This window comes from Dermochelys coriacea, chromosome 1, assembly GCF_009764565.3.
Source record: "Dermochelys coriacea isolate rDerCor1 chromosome 1, rDerCor1.pri.v4, whole genome shotgun sequence".
Classification (NCBI taxonomy): Eukaryota; Metazoa; Chordata; order Testudines; family Dermochelyidae; genus Dermochelys; species Dermochelys coriacea.
Window position 1 is genome coordinate 219,999,223 of NC_050068.2, and position 21,539 is coordinate 220,020,761.

At 44.6% G+C, this 21,539-nt stretch overlaps 1 protein-coding gene across 5 annotated transcripts in view; it reads right to left on the reverse strand.

Annotated features, from left to right (window-relative positions):
- The window catches only part of CCND2 (cyclin D2), a 54,550-nt gene that overhangs the window by 13,825 nt on the left and 19,186 nt on the right, over window positions 1-21,539 (reverse strand). The window contains exon 5 of one of the 5 annotated variants that reach the window (XM_043514707.1): window positions 2,554-3,987. The exons of 2 other annotated variants lie outside the window; for them this stretch is intronic. In XM_043514707.1, coding sequence (XP_043370642.1) covers window positions 3,862-3,987 — 126 coding nt within the window. In that variant the 3' untranslated portion in view covers window positions 2,554-3,861. Of the gene's footprint in view, window positions 1-2,553; window positions 3,988-15,091; window positions 20,735-20,769; window positions 20,901-21,539 lie in introns of those variants that run through there. 2 more of the 5 variants (XM_043514713.1, XM_038411658.2) reach the window with 2 other exon arrangements.

A 21,539-nucleotide genomic window follows, 5' to 3' on the forward strand; every position in this document is an offset into this window, starting at 1 on the left:
CCACACAACAAACGTGCTCCTGCCTGGAGTACACGGGAGGTGGTCGATCTCCTGGGTCTGTGGGGAGAAGAGGCTGTGCAGGCACAGCTCCGATCCAGCCGTAGAAATGTCGACATCTATGAACGGGGGAGAAGGGCTACAAGTGGGACACGCAGCAGTGCCGTGTGAACATCAAGGAGCTGCAACAGGCAAACCAGAAGGCAAGGGAGGCAAACAGCCACTCTGTGCAGAACTGCAGACATGCCACTTCTCCAAGGAGCTGCATGCCATCCTCGGCGGTGACCCAACCACCATCCCCAAGAGCCCCACAAATACGGGGGAGCTGGAGTCACAGGCCACCACAGTGAACCCTGAGAACAAGGTGCTGGACAAGAAAGAGGAGGAGGAGCATGGAGGACAGGCGACCAGGGGATCGGGTGGCGCTGCATCACTGCAAGTCAGGACCTCTTTTTGACTCCTGAGCACTCAAGCGAGTCCCAGCAGTCTAAGGATGGTGAGCCCGATGCACGGGAAAGAACCTCTGGTAAGTATGCAGTTTGCTTTGACACTGCAGGCACATATCTGTTCATTTACTCATTTTTAGTCACGTTGCAAGAGGTAGTGAAATAACCAAGAGGTAGAGTTGCTATCTGCTTCTCAACAGTTAGGCAGAGGGAGCCCTGCAGAACAGTTTGTTTATGTGCACTGAAGGCCTGTGAATCCTCCACAGAGATCTCGAGGAAGCTTTCCTGGAGGCAATATGCAATCCTCTGCCAAAGGTTTCTGGGGAGGGCTGCCCTATTTCTTCTGCCACAGTAGGATGCTTTCCCACACCACTCAGCAATTACTTCAGCAGGCACCACTGCAGTACACGGGCTAGCACCATACAGACTCGGTCTGCACCGGATGTGTGCAGGAGCTGTTCCCTTTCAGCCTCTGCTACCCTCTGGAGTGAGATATCAGCTAAAGTCACAAGCAGAAGTGAGAACGTAGTGCTTGTAACTTGTATGATCAAGTGGAGTGAATGCACTCACAATAGTACCTCTGACCACTGTTTCTTTCACAGCTGCAAAAGTGGCCTTGAGGGTCTCTCCATCCATACCAGTGGAGCGGTTCAGCCAGAAAAGGAGAAAGAAGAGGACAAGGGAATACATGTTCCAGGAGATCCTGCAAGCCTCAGTGCTTCAGATACCAAGCAGAGGTCTTGGAGGATGAAGTTCAAGGACACAATGGACATGGATAGTGAGAACAAGAGAAACGGGCAGCAAGAGATAATAACCCTTCTTAGGGAGCAAACAGACATGCTGCAGTCTCTGACTGACCTTCAGGCTCAACAGATCCGTTCTTGTCTCCCCCTGCAGCCCACAGAGAACTGTATTCCAGGACCTCCCTACACACCCCTTCCTTTACTACATGGCATCCGGGGCCAGTGCAATACCCCTACCACTCCACCCTGGGGGAAAGTACAGACAATCACAGCTGCACATACACCAACTGTGTCTCTCACAGGTCAGTGTATGTGTGTTTGTGAAATGGAAATTACTTTTCTTTCCCTTTCAGAGGTTCTTTCCCATGTATTTATAAAGTTTCATTCAGTTTTAAATATGTTTGTCTCATAAAACTGGGTGACTGGGCAACAAAATGGCAAATGAAATTCAATGCTGATTAATGCAAAGTAATTCACATTGGAAAACATAATCCCAACTAGACATATACAGTGGTGGTGTCTAAATTAGCTGTTACCACTCAAGAAAGGGATCTTGGAGTCACTGTGAATAGTTCTCTGAAACCATCCACTAAATGTGCAGTGGCAGTCAAAAAAGCAAAAAGAATGCTGGGAATAGTTAAGAAAGGGATAGATAGTAGGACAGAAAATATGTTTCCTCTACATAAATCCATAGTACGCCTACATCTTGAATACTGTGTGCAGATCTGGTTGCCCCATCTCAAAAAAAGATATATTGTAATTGGAAAAGGTACTGAAAAGGTCAACAAAATTGTCTAGGGGTATGGAACAGCTTCCATATGAGGAGAGATTAATAAGACTGGGACTTTTCAGCTTGGAAAAGAGACAACGAAGGGGGAATATGATAGAAGTCTATAAAATCAAGATGGTCTGGAGAAAGTAAATAAGGAAGTGTTATTTACTCCTCATAACACAAGAACTAAGGGTCACTAAATTAAATTAATAAGCAACAGGTTTCAAAGAATCTAAAGGAAGTATTTCTTCACACAACACACAATCAAGCTGTGGAACTCTTTGCCAGAGGATCTTGTGAAGGCCAAGACTTATAACAGGGTTAAAAAAAGAGTTAGATAAGTTCATGGATGATAGGTCCATCAATGGCTATTAGCCAGGATGGCAGGGATGTAAAATCATCTATAAAGTGTCCCGAGCCTCTGTTTTCTGGAAGCTGGGAATGGGTGACAGGGTATGGATCACTTGATGATTACCTGTTTTGTTCATTCCCTCTGAAGCATCTGGTATTGGCCACTGTCGGAAGACAGGATAGTGGGCTGGATGGACCATTGGTCTGACCCAGTATGGCCGTTCTTATCTTTGTATGGGTTCAGAAAAAAAGTCTATTTATGGAAACTTAATTCATCTTGTTATTAGTTCATAACATATGCTGGCTGGGACTGACATCATTCATAAGTAATAGCAATAGGTGCATTTGCAATGCTGTATTACCACATACAGAACACTCATTACAATGCTCATACTAGGGTGCAAAAAAAAAAAAAAAAGCCAAGCACAGCAGACTACAGCAACATACGCTACTGTGTCTCATTGTTAAAATAGTCCTTCAAAGCCTCCCTGAGCCGTATAGCCCCCTGCTGGTCTCTTCTTACAGCCCTCATATCTAGCTGCTCAAAAGCAGCAAACAGCCATTCCACCTCCTGCAGAAACCGCTCCCACTTTGCTTTACAGATATTATGAAGCACACAGCAGGCAGTTATCGCCATAGGGACATTTTCTTCACTGAGGTCTAATCTTGTGAGTAGACAGTGCCAGCGGCCTTTCAAATAGCCAAAGGCACATCCAACTGTCATTCTGCAGCTGCTGAGCTTGTGGTTGAAGCACTCCCTGCTAGTGTCATGCTGGCTACTGTACGCCATAGGAGTAAGGGGTAGGCTGGGTCTCCCAAGATTACTATTGGCATTTCAACATCCCCAATTGTAATTGTCTGGTTTGGAAAGAAAGTCCCTGCTAGAAGCCTTCTCTACAGGCCTGTGTTCTTTAAGATGTGTGCATCATGCACCTTCTCTGACCAGCCCATGTTGATGTCAGTGAAACGACCCCGTGATCCACCAGTGCTTGCAAAACCATAGAAAAGTACCCCTTTCTGTTCTCCATGGCAAGGTGGTCTGATGCAAAAATGGGGATATGTATGCCATCTATTGCCACACCGCAGTTAGTGAACCCCATTACTGCAAAACAATCCACTGTGTCCTGCATGTTGCCCAGAGTCACAGTCCTTCGTAACAGGACACAATTAAGGACCCCGCACACTTGCATCACAAAAACCCCCACAGTGGATTTTCCAACTCCAAATTGATTCCTGATTGATCAATAGCAATCTGGCATTGACAGCTTCCACACAGCTATCACCACTCACTTCTCCACTGTGAATGTAGCTCTCACAGCACTGGAGGATTGGGGTGAGCTCCATACACAGTTCCAGGAATATGGCCTTAGGCATCTGAAAGTTCTGCAGCCACTGCATAATGATGCAATCCCACCAGTCAGTGCCTGATTCTTGGGCCCAGAACCAGCGGTCCACTGTGTGAAGTTTCTCTATGACTGCCAACAGTAGCCTTGAATTGTTTCTTTCCCTGGAGCACAGCAAGGCAGCCTGCAAGGAATCATCATATTCTGCCTCATGGCTCTGGAAATACTTCAGGATCAGGCATGTTGTGGTCGTAACACTCATCACAATACTGAAGAGCAGAGCAGTGCAGGATCCATGCTTCTCGCAGAGGTGGTGGACATGCAAGTTTGCAGAGCTTTTTAAAAGAGATGCCCATGGAATGATGGGACGGAGAAAACTGCATCATGGGACGTTGATCCCATGTTCCCAGTCACCCCCGCACCACTCATTTGCTCCCACGATGCACTAAAACACCGTGTGTTACATGATGGCGAGTTGCACAGTGGGATAGCTACTCCTGGTGCACTGCTCTCTGCATCGATGCAAGCGCTGTTAGTGAGGACATGTACCACTGACACAAGGAGCTTAGTGTTGACATGCAAAATCAACATAATTACTGTGGCGGCTGTATGTCAACTTAATTTTAAGCGTAGGCATAGCTTGAGAATCTCAAAGCACTTAATACAAAGGTGAGTCAGTACCTCTGTCCTCATTTTATAGCTGAAGCCTACAAGGTATTTCAGGTCAGAATCTGGATTACTATTTGTGTGCATGGCTTTTTATATTATACTGAGGCCCACAATAAGATTGATGTTAGTATTTCTGGATATGGTGTTCAGATTGAAGATTGGTTTTAACACAATAATTCATCAATGAAATCCATAAGACAAGGTCTATACTATGATTCAACTATCAATGTATTGTCTGTCAAGTTCTAACAACTTCAATATAATTTACCAATCAAAACAGTAATTTTTATTTATTCATATCTATAAAGCACACATCCAGGGGTTGAACCTGGTTAGCTAGTGGCAATTTACCAAGCTGGGACTTCATTTTGGAGGCTGTCATCTTGTGTTGCAGAAACAAAGTGTTTACTTTAAAAAAAACAGGGCCAGATTCACCACTGGAATTCAGCTGCTTAGCATTGGTGTGGCAGCAAAATTGACTAGAGCATACAAATGAAACTCATCCTAAATCACTGGCACTTATGGTTGAGAAGATAGATACACTCAAGTTCACAATCTGAAGGCTAACTGCTGCAAGGTCTGTCTGACTGTGCACAGAGCCTGAAATAATAGCTCTGAGAAGTGTGAATTGCCACTATTCATGTCGATGGGATGCTAACTATTATGGGAGAAAGGAAAAGAATGAATATATTATGAAGATCTGCAACAATTTACTGAAGTATCTCATTTTGGTGTATCAAGGAGGTGGGCTTGGTTTGTGGGTGGAACTACCACTTCTTTCTCACTTTAATTCGGACTCTGCTCCTATTCAAAGTTACTGGTTACAGAATTAAAAACAACTCAGCAGGGTCAATAATCAGGCTTCCAATGATGCACAATGTAGTTTCTCAAAGTCTGGTGTTGCTTTGCTATGTTTGTACGTAATTTATTTCTGGATTTTATTTTTAACTGTTGCAATTTTACTATGTACAGTACCCAGAGGTAGGGAATGCTGCTCTATAAATTAAAAGGAAATAAAAAAATAGAAGTCAGGGAATTTCTTTAAAAACACCACTATAGCATACTACAGTAATGGTCCAGAATAGTATAATAATTCTATTGTAAGATGTGGTAATTGTGACCATTACTGACAAATACTCTGCCGTTTGTTTTGGTTGTTTTTTTCAGGAGGGTTGTTAAGTCATGTGTCACATGGATCAACTTCCTCATTTTTCTTTCTGGTCTAGTAGTTTAAACTATTAAAATAGTTCAGGTAGTTTCCATTCCACAGTTTTATTGTCATCATAGCATGTGCAGAAGAAAAGAGCACTTAATTTTTTGTGTGAAACTTCACAGTCCTTGGGCAGTTTATTCCAGTTATTTTTTTATGTTTGGAAAAAAAGATAAATTTTTGTGCTTGGCAGCGAGCAACCTTTGCATAGAGATGGAAATTCACATGAAGAAAACAAACAGGAGGAGAAATATATTGCACTATGTCACGATTTGGGTTATTCAACATAGAAAGTCCAGGTTCTGAATTTCCAGGCACGATTACCTAGAAACAGGGTTTAAGCATTTGGAAAGGCCTGGTACTATATACGATTCATTTCTTTTAACTTTTCAGCACCAAGTTAATGCATGTTCTTGTTGATTTTTCCATATTTTACTTTTTTAAACTTAAATATGTTTCTACTGCTGTTATGAAGATGTTTGCATCTGGCAATCTGGTATGTGAGCCTCCCATCCATCTCCACAAATAGGATCCAACTTTGCACCACTGAAGTCAATGGAATTTTGCAACTGATTTTAATAGGCGTTATAACAGGCTGGTACAGAACTGAACTTGCATGATATTGAGTGCCCTCAACTTTCATTGATTTCACTGAGGTAAGTAGGTGCAGGAAGTACTCAACACCTTGCAAGGTCAGGCCCAAAGTGAAAAATAAAAGCTGAAAAAGGGAAAACACAAATACATTTGTATTGTTTTAGCAGCTAGTTTATATAGGGCTGATCTTGAAGTCCTCTCAAGCCTCTTTGGGTCTCATCCTAAGCCCACTGAATTCAACGAATGGAGTCTTTCAACTGACTTCACTGGCCTTTTGCTGCAGCCTTCTATCCACAGAACACCATGGAAAGCAGCAATGCCATCTTAGCCCCTAAAGAATCACAAGAAACACTGTTGTCTAATGCTGAACAAGGACCGTTATCAGAATAAGAAAAACAGTTTTATCCCTAAATCTTTTTGCTCACCTCCTGCCTCACTTACTATGAGTATGAGACTTTGGACAAAACACCTGGAGGAAGATATCCTGGTTGACATGGAAGTGCGACACTACCTTTGGCAGGAAGACCGGATAGGACCTCAGCTGGATCTTGTCCTTGTAGAATACCGTGTGCGGGAGCTTCGAAGTGAGGGCTTTAATCTCGGAGACACGTCTCGCCAAGGTAATAGCTACACGGAATACAACCTTCTACGACAAGTGGGAAAGGGAACAAGAAGCCATAGGCTCAAAGAGTGGACCCGTGAGCCTGGAGAGGACCAGGCTGAGGTCCCATTGGGGATCCAGGTCCCAGACCGGTGGAAAGAGTCTTTCAAGGCCTTTCAGGAATCTGCTCAACATCTCGTGCAAGAACACTGATCTACCCTGGATGCGAGGATTGAAGGCCGATATGGCTGCCAGGTGCACCTTGGTCGAAGAGAAGGCGAGGTCCTGGTGCTTTAGGTGAAGCAGGTAATCCAGGATAGACTGCAGAGATGACTGGGTCAGGGAGATATTCGGCTTTGATGTCCAGAAGGAGAAACGCTTCCACTTGGCCAGGTAAGTTGCTCTGGTGAAGGGCTTTCTGCTCCCCAAGAGAACCTGCTGTATCTGTCTAGAGCAGGCTTGTTCCTCTGGATCCAGTGATGCTGCATCCAAGCTGAGGTGGAGAGAGGCAAGGTTTGGATGCAGGAGCTGACCATGATCCTGCAAGAGTAAGTCTGGGCGGCTGGCAAGTGGCCACAGGGCTGCCATGGCCAGGTCCATGAGCATGCCGAACCAATGCTGGCAAGGCCATGCTGTGGCGATCATAATGCCCCGTGCCTTGTCCCTCTTGATTTTTGAGAGGACTTTGCTGATGAGAAGAACAGGTGGGAAGGCGTACATCAAGTCCCCTGACCAAGACAGGAGAAAGGCATCGGATAGTGAGTCTCTGCCAAGGTCTTGGAGAGAGCAGAACTGACAGCACTTCCAGTTCTGTCTGGTGGCAAACAGGTCCACTGGAGGAGCTCCCCACTTCTAGAAGAGCATTCTGACAACTTCCGAGTGAAGGGACCACTCGTGGTGTGAGAAGAAGGACGTGCTCAGGCAATCTGCCAACGTGTTCCGGACGCCAGGGAAATGCAAGGCTTCCAGGTGGACTTCATGCTGAATGCAGAAGTCCCACAGATGGAGGGCATCCTGGCACAGAGCCAACAATCGAGCTCCTCCTGCCTGTTGACATAGAACATGGAAGCCGTGTTGTCCATTAACACCTGCACCACCCGACCAGACAACTGGGGAAGGAAGACACCGCAAGCCAAACAGATGGCTCTCAGCGTATCTCGGTACACTGCAGACTCAGGCATTATGGTCTCGAAAGGAGTTCACATAACAGATAACCCCTGAGTCTGCAGTGTAGTCAGATACGGTCCCCAAATGAGGTTGGACGCATCCGAAACGGAATGGACATGAGCAAGCACTTGAAGAACTTTCAGTCACTACTGAACCAGCGTGACTCTCTATTGGCAGCTTAGGATCCAATACTGCCATGTCCTGAGCACCTTCTGGGAGGTGCCTACCTCCGTTAGGGCCCACTGACTTCAAATTGAGAGGTCTCAGTACTTTGCAGGACTGAGCTCTTAATGAAAGTATCTTCAGTTTGTTTCCAACCTCTCTGTGCTATTTGTCCCCTGGAACGTTTTTATTTTAATTTTCATATGTCCTTTCATTTCCTGGGGTAGGAATAGAAATACCGAAAGAAAGCTTGTCCCAGCAAGATTTCTGGCCTGTTTTTTTTTTTTTTAACCAAAGATGAGGTTTAGAGAAAAATCTGAACTTATGGAAACTGATCTGAACCTCAGAGCCTTTTAGGTTTGCCCCTCAAAATAGTCAGAGAGTAAATACATCTGGGAATATGAAAGAGGCATAATGGAAGTAGATGACATGCTATGGAACACTGTCTAAAAAACAATCCAGAAACTGTAGGTCTATTGATGCAACAAAGTCTAATTTTATTTACGCTCATCTGTGTACACTGAAAGCCTATTAAACACCATCCTCACTAGGCAACGGTCTTCATCAAGAAACCGTCATAAAATATCCCCAAATGCTTTGAATACAATTTTGTTCCACTTAACCTTTGAATCTTGCCCATATGTTCAGGGTTTAGCTGATCGCCATATTTGGGGTCAGGAAGGAATTTTCCTCCAGGGCAGATTGGAAGAAGCTCTGGAGGTTTTTCGCCTTCCTTTGTAGCATGGGGCATGGGTCACTTGAGGGAGGATTCTCTGCTCCTTGAAGTCTTTAAACCACGATTTGAGGACTTCAATAGCTCAGACATAGGTGAGGTTTTTCGTAGGAGTGGGTGTGTGAGATTCTGTGGCCTGCATTGTGCAGGAGGTCGGACTAGATGATCAGAATGGTCCCTTCTGACCTTAGTATCTATGAATCTATGAACCTCTTCTAAGCAAATACTTTTGGTCTGACTATGAGAGATCTCTTAAGAGAGGTGTCACTATATTTTAGAAATCTAACACAAACCAATTTATCTAGTGCTTAGAGCAGGTTTGGATAATCTGGTGATAAAAATGCTTGCAGCCAATCTACATTAGCACTGAATGAACAATGTTATTTTTGAACTGCTTGCAAATCGAACATCTGCAAGCAAACCACAGTTTTTGCCCTGTACAATAACTAGCTAAGAACAATGTTAGAGTGAGGGTATTTTTTTTAATTCAATTATCTGAAAGACACTGAGCTATAATTACATCCCCCTTGTTTATACCATTACTTCACAGTTGCTGCTGAAGCTCAAAAGCTTAAATCCAGAGTTGGGATGCTTTGCTGAGTGATACAATTCAGCAATCTGAAAACACTGAAAAATTCACAGGACATCTCTGTGCAAAAAAAGGTGGGTTTTTCCTAAATGTTTGCTGGTACTTGAAGAAGAGAACTGTTAGCCTACCTTATGCCTATTCAAATGTCTCTGGTTCTCTTAAACAACATTCCTGAAAATGAGCTCTTTTAAAAAATTAAAAAAAGAAAAAACAGCAGGAAAACAGGAGAGGTGCTTCTTTCAAGAAAGAGGCGATATGTAACAAATGTAAGGGGGTGCAGTAGGTGATTGCTGTAACAGTGCTGGTCTCCTGTTATTTACACTTTGCTTTGAGAGCACAGGAATGCAACTACTCCTGCATTTAGGAATAAGGATTTGCATAAATTCCAGCATAGAACGTGTGATCCACACTGCTAAGGACAAAAGATGACTGGATTCCCACTTGGTCCACATTTGGGCCCCAATTCCTGAAAGCCCTTAAGCACATGATTAACTTTATGGAACTTTGGCACGTGCTACCAGCATAGGGATGCTTTCCTGAATTGGGGACTTAATTTGCAGTACACGGGTCCCTAACTCTGAGACACTACTGTCTATACAAACCAAGGGCTTGAAAAGTGACAATGTGAAAATGCCATCCTGTGTTTCATGTTGTTGGTGTCTTATTGATTCCAGATCAAATTGATTCAGTTTACTAACAGAAAGATGGTTTTTTTTGTTGCTCTCACTGGTGATGAATTATGGCTTACAAAGTTTGCTTGTATACCCCAGTTTACCCATCTCTATACAGGGGAAATAATATTTTGCTCTCCCACAGTGATGTTGTGTAGGTAAATTAATTTAAGGGACATCATCATACTTAGATAAGTAAAATCACACTTCTGCCAGAATCTGTTTACTTACTGTGTTACCAGGACTGTCTAAAATGACTGTAACTGAAAGGGATTAGGGAAAACAAGTTTTTTCCTCCTCTAATTTTTCAGTTTTATTAGTTCATTTGACAACACTTTGTTTATATTCAGTTCCACTGTTTCCCCAGAATAGGCGGTTTCTCCTGTTGTTTGGGGGGGAGGAGGGGTGTCTTTCACAATCGAGGGAAAAACTTTTTTTAGGAAAACGTGACTGTAAAGCCAAAAAAATTGGCAGCGGGAATTCAGGGGCATATATCTCACTTCAAATTAACTCATTTTTAAAGCTGAATTGAGATTTCAAGTTGACAGTGGTCCTTTAATGGTAGTAAAATACTTGCAGATCTTCAGATGACAGAAGTGCATATTAAATAACGAACAAGAACAATATCAATAATAATGTCAGAGTTTATAAAAATTGGGATTCCTAGAAAACCTACAATATTTGTGTTGCATCAGACAAAGTTAAACTAGGGCTATGTGTGTATATGAGAAGGAATCTTTGCTAGCCATTATCAATGTCTTCTGTCAGCTTGAACAGGTCACACATCTGCACTGGTGCAGGTCGGGGCAAGCCTCCAACCAGATGATCACAGTCTATCACCAGTCCATGAGATCTGACAGCTATGTTTGTGACGGAGAGCTCATTACTTGGAGGCCTTACTTCCTCTGCAAGCTGGCTCGCTTTCACAGCACTGCACCCTTCTCTGTATTTATGAATGGATTTGACGGAACTCCACTATTAGCCTACAGTGTAACTGCATCACCCCATTGTTACTACACACGCACAGCACTCACTGGAGAACAAAAAGCTGAATGAGCTAGAGCAGCTGCCAACTCAGGCAAAGACAACTTAGGAAACTATCTCATTCTTCCTTTCTTTTGAGGCTATTTTGTCTGTTGTTTCCTTGCATACAAAATGCAGCCTGCAACAAATAAGGCGAGATAGGACACAGCAAGCCCTGTTACATGGTTCCAAAACCACAGGCCCTAAACCCTACAAAAGAGGGAATAAATGGCGTATGTGCCTTAGGAACAGTGCTCAAATGCTATCTATTCTAGACAGACTGCCAATGGATATTCCATGATTTTATAATGTGGTTCAACAAAAACTTAATGCTAGAATGTGGCAACTCTGAACTTCAGTTAGATCTAGAGATTTGCAAGGATCTATGTGAAGGTATCAGAATTATTTCTTTGTCTGAAAAGTAATATACATAGCAGATTTAACGTAGGATGTTTGAGGAAGGGCAAGAAGAGAGCGTTTATGATATATGCGGCAGAGGTTGTCATTTACTATGGGCCAGATTTTCAAAACCACATTTCAAAAAAAAGCCACATTTTGAAGGGCTCAAAACCCATTTGTCAGGCCAGAGTTTCAGAAGTGCTCGGCTTCTAGCAACTCCCATGGTGACACTTCATAGACAGATTTTCAAAAGTCCTCAGCACCCACCCTGCACCTAACAGGCTGATCGCTCCTGAAAATCTGTCTTCTTATTCTAGTGCCTAACCTCCCCAATTTTGAGTGCTGAGCTCTATGGAAAATGTGTCCCTATATATTTGTACAGAGCCAACCACAATGGGGCCACTATCTGGTTGCCCCATAGGTGGTACTGAGGCACAGAGAGAGTAAGGATGGGATCCACAAAGGTACCTCGGCACCTAAATCTCAGGTTTAGGTGTCCAAGTCCCAGTTTTGGCTACACTGCTATCCACAAAACTCCCACCAAACTCTGTAGTCACCTAAACTCACTGGGTGACTCCATTTAAGGGTAAATCTCCCTCAGCACTTATGTTTCAGCTTCTGGGCATGTACGCTGCTGATGCCTTCTGGGAGTCCAGATGCCCATCTCCCCACCTAAGTCCCAGAGTGATTCACAAAACGGGAAGATAGGTGTTTGTTTGACTACATCACATATGGAGCCTGATCCTGTAGGCATTCTCAGAGGCTGCATACCAGATCAGGTCCCATTCAAAAATCTGGCCAGAAGAGGACATGCTCACCTTATAATATTTAGCTCACATTCAATTCCCCCCCTCACTACCAGAGGGGGGGCAAAAAGGATTTGCACCAGGATGTCCCATCTCTCAGGAAAGTGCTCTAACCACTGAGCTATGGGATATTCTGATGTGAGGCTCCCTCAATCTCTTCTGTTGAAGCTTTTCAACTGGGCATAAATAATGAAAGAGTTATTAGATCAGGGGGACTGCACCCACGGTCTCTCACGAGGGTGCCCTAACCACTGGACCACAGAGTCATTCTCTCATGCACTCTCTCTCTCGCCTAATGGCTATTTAATATTTATCCACTGTGGAAAAATCATTGGGCAAGAAAGGGAGAATGATTCTGAAATCTAGTGGTTAGTGCACCCAACTGGGAGGTGAGAGACCCTGGGTCCAGTCCCCTTCCTCCCATCACTCTTTTGTTATTTATCCACAATGGAACAGCTTCAATGGGAGAGACTGAAAAAAACCCCATACCAGAGTATCCCATAGCTCAGTGGTTGGAGCACTCGCCTAAGAAATGGCAGACTTCTGTTCAAATACTTTCTCCCGCTCTAGCAGAGAGAGGAGAATTGAACCTGGGTCTCCCACATCCCAGTGGAGTGCTCTAACCATTGGGCTAAAAGTTGTAAGATGGGCACTACCTCCTCTGGCAGCCATTTTGTGTGGAGCAAGGCAGGCACCTGACTCATTCCAACAAGAAACACAATTTACATGCTTAAGCCACCTGACTCCAGGACAGGGGGTGCCATTCTAGTATTGCTAAGCAGAGCTAGGCACCTCCGTGCAGCCCAGACTTAGGCCCTATATCCAAGGGGGTGGGCCTGACACCCCCCCTTTTGGTTGGCATCTCCCTTTGGCTTGTTTAGGTGACTCCCCACGTAGCATACTAGCTTTTGTAGATCTCTCCCCATTCATTGTACTGGACGCTGAGGTGCTTAATGCAGCTTTGTGGATCACAGTGTTGTTCCTGTGATCTTCTAGACTCTCTGATGTTCAGCATTGCAACACCTAAGTCCCTTCATAGATCCCACCCTAAGCAACTTGCCCAACATCACATAGAAAGTCTGTGGCAGAATACAGAAATGAACTCAGGAATCCCAAGTATAGCATCCTAACCATTGGGTCATCCTTTCTCATAGTTCATAACTGTTCACAATAGGGTTTCTTGCCTCTTCCTCTGATGTATCTGGTACTGCTGGAGACAGGAAGCTGCAGAAGGTGGAATGCTGGTCTGGTCCAGTATGAAAATTCCTATCTTTTCACAGGGTTGCCAGGTGTCTGGTTTTCGACTAGAAAGTCTGGTTTGAAGGGGACCTGTACAGTCTCTGGTCAGAAGTATTGACCAGACACCAAAAGTCCGGTTACCGCAATTTTCCAAGGCCGTAACTAAGGCAGGGAGAGAGGGGCAGCACAGAGCTACTGCGGGAGAGGGGTGCAAAAGTGGGGTGGTGCAGGATCAGGCCCAGCAGTGTCAATCCACCCCAGTAAGATCGGGCCTGGTGGGATCAGCTGGAGCCCAGGGCAGAGCAATACCTGCCAGGCAGGAGCAGGAAATGCAGGGAGGGACCGGCCGGCCTGCCCTTCGGCTGGAGGCACATTTGGTTCCGCTTTGCCCTGACCTCCGAGTGGGGCTGGCTCGGCAGCTGCCGTGGGCCTGGAGGAACTGCTGCCAGGGTAAGAGAGAAGGGCCTGGCCCCTTGCCAACAGCTGGGCGGGGGAAGGATCCCTGACGGGAGCTGAGTGGCCCAGGCAATTCTGCATGTAATTGACGGGGCGGGGAGGGCAGGGCATGTTTATTATTACCCGCCCTAAGGGCGAGCGGCCGAGGGGGAGGGGGAAAGCACCAGGTCACCAACCCGCCCCAGCCCCTGCTCAGCTGGGGCCACCTTCTACCTGCATCCCGTGGGCAGTCAGGCAGGCTCCACCTCAGGCTTGCAGCTCCCAGCCCCGGCTCCGCGGGTGGCAGGTGAGTAGTCCCCTTACGGGCAGAGGGAGCCCAGCTCGGGGACGGAGAGGGTGGGGAAGAGGACTGAGTGACGGGAGAGAGGGGAGAGCAGCCAGCGAGGGGGCAGAAGGGGGAGAGAGGAGTGAGTGGGGGCGGGGTCTTGGGGGATGAGGCAGGGCAGGGGGTGGAGCCTCCGGGGAAGAGGAGGAACAGAGGATGAGGAGAAGTTCCAATACTCCTGCTGTAGTGTCTGGTTTTGAGAAACTGGAAAGTTGGCAATGCTATCTGTTCAAGTTGTTTATTCTTCCATTGCAGTGATCAATTGAGGGATGGAGAGAGCACTCCGTGAACGTCATGTGGATAGAGGTGGGGGGGGGGGGTTAAACCTTTCCCCAACCAGTTACCACGTTAGCAAATAACAGAAGAAACATTCCTACTCTGTTGAAGAAAATGAGATCACAGTCGAGGCCCACAACCTTACAATATCACATACAGCTGTGTGAAACCACTCTGTACTAGCTACTATCTTCTGTTTGGAAAAAGCACTTAAAATGTACCACACAAAGGTAATTTCACTACCCATAAAACTGTCAGGCTTCTCCACTTCTCATTAATATAAGGTCCTGATATTTATTTTGGTAGCCAGAAGGAGCAATAAAGCCTAGCTCTCACATAGCTCAATTATTCCCTCATAGAGTGTGAAGGTCACAGTTCCTACACAGGTTTCAGAGTAGCAGCCGTGTTAGTCTGTATTCGCAAAAAGAAAAGGAGAACTTGTGGCACATTAGAGACTAACACATTTATTTGAGCATAAGCTTTCGTGAGCTACAGCTCACTTCATCGGATGCATTCACGCTGCATTTTATTTCTTGCCAAATGTTGTATAGCCACTGTTTAGCCAATAGTCTTTATCAAATGATATTGGCATAGTATATCACTATGTAATGCAACAGCTATTGGGCCAGATTCTGATCTCACTTATGCCAGTGAAAATCCAGAATAACTCTCATGAAGTCCATGGAGTTACTCCAGATTTACACCAGACCAATACATCAGTACCTTGCTCTCTGTTTTAGAAAGAAACACTCACATAGTGAGAGTTTATTTATTGAAGTGGATGGAGTCTAAACTAAATTCTCTTCATTAATAACATATTTTGGCCTAATTCATAATAAAACATCTATTAAAAAATATTAGAGCACTACATACCAAATTTTGCTCTTAGTTATGTTATAGTAAAGACCACTGATTTTGGCATTGGAGTTTATACAGCTCTGGTACAGTTATTTCCTTGTAAACAGGAAGCATCCTCATATACTTCAGCAGAAGCCTAGGAGAGTTCATTATAGTTAAGGCTATATCAGCCTTTCATTATAACCTTCTATTTTCACATACTCCTAACTCTGGAGCTGAAATTTTTCACGCTTTATCTCAGATGCTGCTTTTTTTTTTCCCCCAAGCTAAAGCAAAATCCCTTTGGCAATTTCTGAGTTATGCAAGGGTTAAAAAATATGCTTTTTTTCCTGTTAAGAAAATTGTAAGATGCTTCTCTGCTCATGCATAACTCAAAAATGGCTGCAGTTTAAAATCTGAAATGTTCAGGGTAGCTCACTAAAAATTAGACAGTCAGTTCTACTAACCATCACAGCTATGATGCTAACTGCAGCAGGAAGAGACCCATGCTAACCTTTTCAGAGGGTAACATAACCCAGCAGCTCACTGCCCAGGGGCCATGAATGGGATTAGTGCTAATTCTGCTGCCTGCTCCCTCCTTCCCCTCCCCTCAGGTACTCTGCAGGGTTCTGAAGGTTGTTGCTTGGGTTGGCAGGGGGAGTTTTTCATTTGCAGAGCCTGTAACCTCTGCAGGGTATTAATTATTATTATTATAATCTATTTAAATTATCATAGTGCTTAGGAGCCATAGTCATGGCTGGGACCCCACTGTGGTAGGTGTTGTACAAACATAGAACAGAAAGACCGTCTCTGCTCCAAAGAACTTGCAATATAAGAAGGATCTTTAACCATATGATGATGCTCCTGGAGCCTAAAAGTCCTCCGTTCTTCTCTCCTCCCCGCCCCTTTTGAAAAACAGGGCAGTTCACATAGAAAAGCTGAACTTCTTGTAACATTACAGTTACAGGTTTAAGTGATCACAAATCAGGAACTGAGAGCAAACTATGGTTGTATGTACAACTTTAATTCTACCCCATTGCAGGACATTACAGTAGTTTTTACCCTTTACTATTGCAGCCCGATATTAACCCTTAAACAATGCAAAGATAGTACATTTTTTCTACAATAACAGATATGCATTATAGGCAGACGTGGTAGAATCACCTATTAAGGTTGCCTAACACTTCCCATTATAAAACTCTGTTTTCAGTTGCTTATAACTTTGCCAGACATTAATCGTTTGGGCTGAAATTGACATACTGGGTGTATGGAAAATTTCAGGCAAAACAGTTCAGCCACTTCTGAGAATGACGGTAGGGAAAAATACACTGTTTTGCTCATGTTCTAAAACTCTTGGGACCTTTTCTTTGAAAAGCTTTAGCAACCACATGCTTTGGAATAGGGACTGGCAATTTGGTAAGAAGATGGCCTCTGTGTCAGGAGTGTGCCCACCCAAATTAGGTCAATTTATAACTCTTTGTAAAAAAATCACCATTTGCACATGCTCAGTAGAGACTTAGATTTTTAGCAGCTAAATTCCCCCAAAGAGTCCATCCACACTAAGCATGCTCCAGCCAGGGGCTGAACAGGACCTTCCTTGCAGCTGCTACCCTGGACTGCAGCGGTGCCGGGTTCAGGTCCCTTCATCTAAAGTGAAAGCAGTGAGCCTGTCTCTCCTATGCCCTCACTGAGACCCCTGCTGGGTCCAGGCAGTGCACAGAAGGAAGTTGCCAGATTCAAATGCAGTGTGGGTGGGAGAAAGGGTACAGTGGGAAATGGAGCCAGGGAAGGTGGGGAAGCTGGGATTGTTAATTAAAATCTATATTATAATGAATATGCATAAGGGCCACAAATTAAGGTTGCATAGGCAACCTTAATTTTGAGTGCTTAACTCTGAAACCTTAATAATATTTTTAACTCTCTCTTCCCCACCCATGGATTCTCATCCTACTCCCATTCTCCTCACCTCCCCAGTTCCAGTCTCCGCTCTTGGAGCTTGTTGTCCAAGTCCCAATCTCACTCCTCCAGATTCTCAGTCCCAGTCTGTCCCCCACCCCCCGTCTCTCATCCCAACCGTTCCAAGTTCCTCCCACCAATCTCCCAGCTCCTTGTTCCCCAGTCTCCTTGTTCCTCAGTCCCTGTTTCCTCCTTGCTGGCTCCTCATCCTCTCTCCCTCACCCTGACCTCTAGTTACCTCCCTCTTGTCCAGTCTTGGTGTCCACCCCCAGCATCTTGCCCCAGTCTCCCCCTGTTCCCAATCCCAATTTCCCACCTGGCTCCTAGTCCTAGTCTCCTTGCCCAGCCATTCTCAGTTTTCTCCTACCCCAACTCCCAGTTCCTCTCACCTCCACTGCTAGCCTTCAGTCCCAATCTCCCCGCCAGGCTCCTTGTCCCAATAAACTCCTCTACCCTATGCAGATCTGGTTATTGTCCTCTCTGCATCTGAATCAGGCAGCTTCTTCAGCAATGCTGCCTGGGCCCAGAATGGGGGTGGGAGTAGTCAATGAGAGCCACAGGAGAGACAGCTCCCTGCTGTCAGTTCAGGTGCCAGGACTTGGACCCATCCTGGCCTGCAGCAGTCCAGAGCACGGAAAATTACAGCCTAAATAGTAAAAGTTTGGCAATTATACAAGCAACTAAAAATAGGGTCTTATAACAGGAAATGTCAGGCAACTTTCATAATAGGTGGCACTACAGTAGGGAACCACATGCATTAAAACATACATTGACAATGTCAACTGAAAAAGATGCACAGAACCTCCCTAAGCCACCAGAGTAAGCCAAACCTTCCCCTCCCTCTCAGGCTTGGTCTTGGGTACATCCTGCAACATGCCCTGAAAATCAATTAATTTGGGCTCTGTGCGAATAAGGGGAAAGGAAACTCCACAGAAAAAGATACTTCACTGTGCCCTTTCACCAGCCAGCAAAAAGGCACATGGGGAGATTCAGTCTCTAAGGCAGCCAGAATCCCAAGGCAAGCAGGGCTTACTAGGTGAAATGTCAATACTTTGAATTACATCTGGGAATAAATAAAAATAATACAACAATGTAGCCTGCACTAGTGGAGTTTCTGACTGTTTTTCAAGGGTAGAGTAAACTGCAATAACCAGTCTAGAGGTGACTAGGAATAGATTAGTGTAGCAAGGGCTACATCAGAGAGGAATGGTCACTATCTCTTTGCTTGCAACAATGAAAAACATGCTCTTTCCTAATATCTACGAATCCAGGAGCAGCTAAAGGTTCTGCAGCACCCCTACAACTGCAAACCTTGCTAACCCCTATAGGGTGAGTATTGCCCCTCCATCTAGGGAATAGATATCCCCTCTATACAATCCTACCAACATTTCTCCCATTCTACTAGTGTCATTTCTGTCCTATCCAGAATGAGCTTTAGCCAACTAGCAATCCTCCAAGCCACAATCTTGGCTAGACGCTAGGTCTGCAATGTCTGGGACAGATGAAAAGGAGACACAGAGCTGAATATTGTCAGCATACTGATTCCACTGCAACCCAAACCTCCCATCCATGCTAAACAAGAGGATTGATGGAAAAGATCTCCATGGCATCCTGCGCAAGAGAAACCTTACAGCAGATGAGCAACTGCCCAACACAGGACTCATTGAGAAGGAAGAACAGAGCCACTCAAAAACAAACCCATCTAACGTTACCAGGGCCTGCAGACACATCAGCAATATATCCGGGGCTCTTTTCCTCCTCTGACGAACACTCATTACTATGGAAACAATATCCAGAGCCTAGATGGAGTTCAGTGATAACTGAAAATGTAGCCCTGTGACAGCCTAGGCAGCAGCCTGATGCCTCTCTTCCACTAAGTGTCACCAGGGAAAAAGCTCTGAACGCTGATGAAGACTCCAGTTCTAAAATATAGGGCTTGGTGGCTGCCCTTGTTTCTGTTCCCAGAGAAAATACTTCAAAAATACAATGGGGGAATTTTTAAAGGCACAAAGAGCAGTGAAGTGCTCAAACTTCCACTGAATGTCAATGGGAGCCAGTGCCTACCTTAGAAAAGTTCCCCCTAAACTTTTAAAACGCTTTCTTCTCCATGGGAAGGATAAGCAAAGACATGACGAGAAAATGTAAACAGACAGGACCTAATTCCAATCCTAAAAAATGCTCACTGCATACAACTACAAATAAAGTTGGGAGAAGTAGAAAAGTATTACTGTAATCCTTTTAAAGAACACAGAAATTGCAATCGTGGATCAGATCCATGGTCCAATATCCTGTCTCTAACATTACCAGATGCTTCGAGGGAAGCCACAAAAAGCCCCACAGTAGGTAGATATGGGATAATGTATCCCCCATGAAGGCCTCATTCTAATCCCTATTAGTTACAGTTGTGGTAACATGACGTTTTATTTCCCTTCTGATACTATTTTTTTCCAGCACTATTACCAGGAGAGTACACACTTTGCAGCTTATGTAAGCCAAACTCACTGCATATACCAGGGGTTCCTTTTGTTCCTTCAGCGCCCCCACAAACTCCCTGTGTGCCACCCTCCCATCCATCTCAGGGACCACCACCCACACCCCATCCCTCCAAGGGCTCTGTGTGCCCCTTCATCCCCCAGCATGCCAAAGGCGCTGTGTGCCTCCCATTGTCCCTCCACCAAATGATAAGGGTTGTGTGTGTCCCCCTTGCTAAAGGAGCACTATATGATAATTAATTTCCACTTTTACCAGGCCATGCAGCCTAAATAACATACGTGATTTCTCTTACTGCATTATCCTGCTGCATACTGCTATATATCACTCACACAGTCTCTTGCCCTACACGTGTCTATAGTAGAGATGTACAAAAAGCAACAAATACTTTGTGTAAAAAATTTCATTTCATTACTTCACTCAGAAACTGAGTGTATGAAATTTCCACAATCACAACCACTTTCACCTTAAAAGCATGTGAAATTCAAAATGTTGCCTCTTTTCTGTGCAAAGTGGTTTCCAACTAAAAGAAATTCAAAATGTCACATTAAAAACAATGAGATGGGGGGAAAAGTAAAAAATTCTGCCAATTTTTTTTGCAAAACTGGACCATTCTTGGAAATCAGAAATGAAATGCAAAGATTTTAATTTGCTGGTGAAAAAAACAGCAGGGTTTAAACAACAATGCATCCAAAAAAAAATAATGCACATAATATTCTCTTTGCAAGATAAAAGAAATACGACAATTTATAGTTAATACATGTTAGGATGGCATGCTCTAAACAGATGGGCTTATGGTAGAAGACCGTTCTCTTGTCAGAAGCCAGCACCCATTTTCTTGTCATTTGAGTGCTCGTGAAACATGCTTGATTAACAATCCTAGACATGAAAGTCCCATGTTTATCCACAGACTGGGTGCACCTTGGACAGCAGCAATGAAGCTCCCCCCAGCATAGCTCAGCCAAGAACTTGTGGGACCCACCTCTATGCCCAGGGTAGGTCATTCTCAGTGATCTTTTCACAGTCCTTGAACTCTCTGCTGAGACTGCCAATAAGAGTGTGAGGTTTTAGTTTGGGTGATGTACTCACTAGAAACTGACCTGAGACCACCAAAATCATTTCACACAGACCATCAAACAACTACCAGATTCCCCTCTGTTATTTCTGAGATTTTCTCATAACCTAAGAAGCATCATCAATGAATTTATAGTAAATGGAACAAAAAGAGAATTGAGTTCTTTATCTGGATATTCTGAACACAGTGTATGAAGACTTTAAATCAAGGACCTTTAAAATAGGTGCATCAATGAAAGATCAAAATAACACATGCACTATCCATGGACTGCAAATACAGGCCCACATTTGACCAGTCTTGCATTGGTCCCTGGTATCGTAGATGGAAAACTTCATTCCCAAGGGGATCTCAGGGAAACCCAATGCCTTCTGTCTGCTCACTTCACCACCCCTCATAAGGATGTAGGGGATGCACTCCCCTCTGTGACAGGCCTGCTCTGCTGGCCATTGTTGATGGGGGTTGGGTGCAAGGCCTTCTCCCTTTGGGGTAACCAGCATTCCAAGAGACACTAGCAGGGACTGCCAGATGCCCCCTTGTTGCACCCACTTCCTCTCTCCAACAAACACACCCCTTGTGCATTCACAGAAAAACCAGGTAGAGTGTGACTTA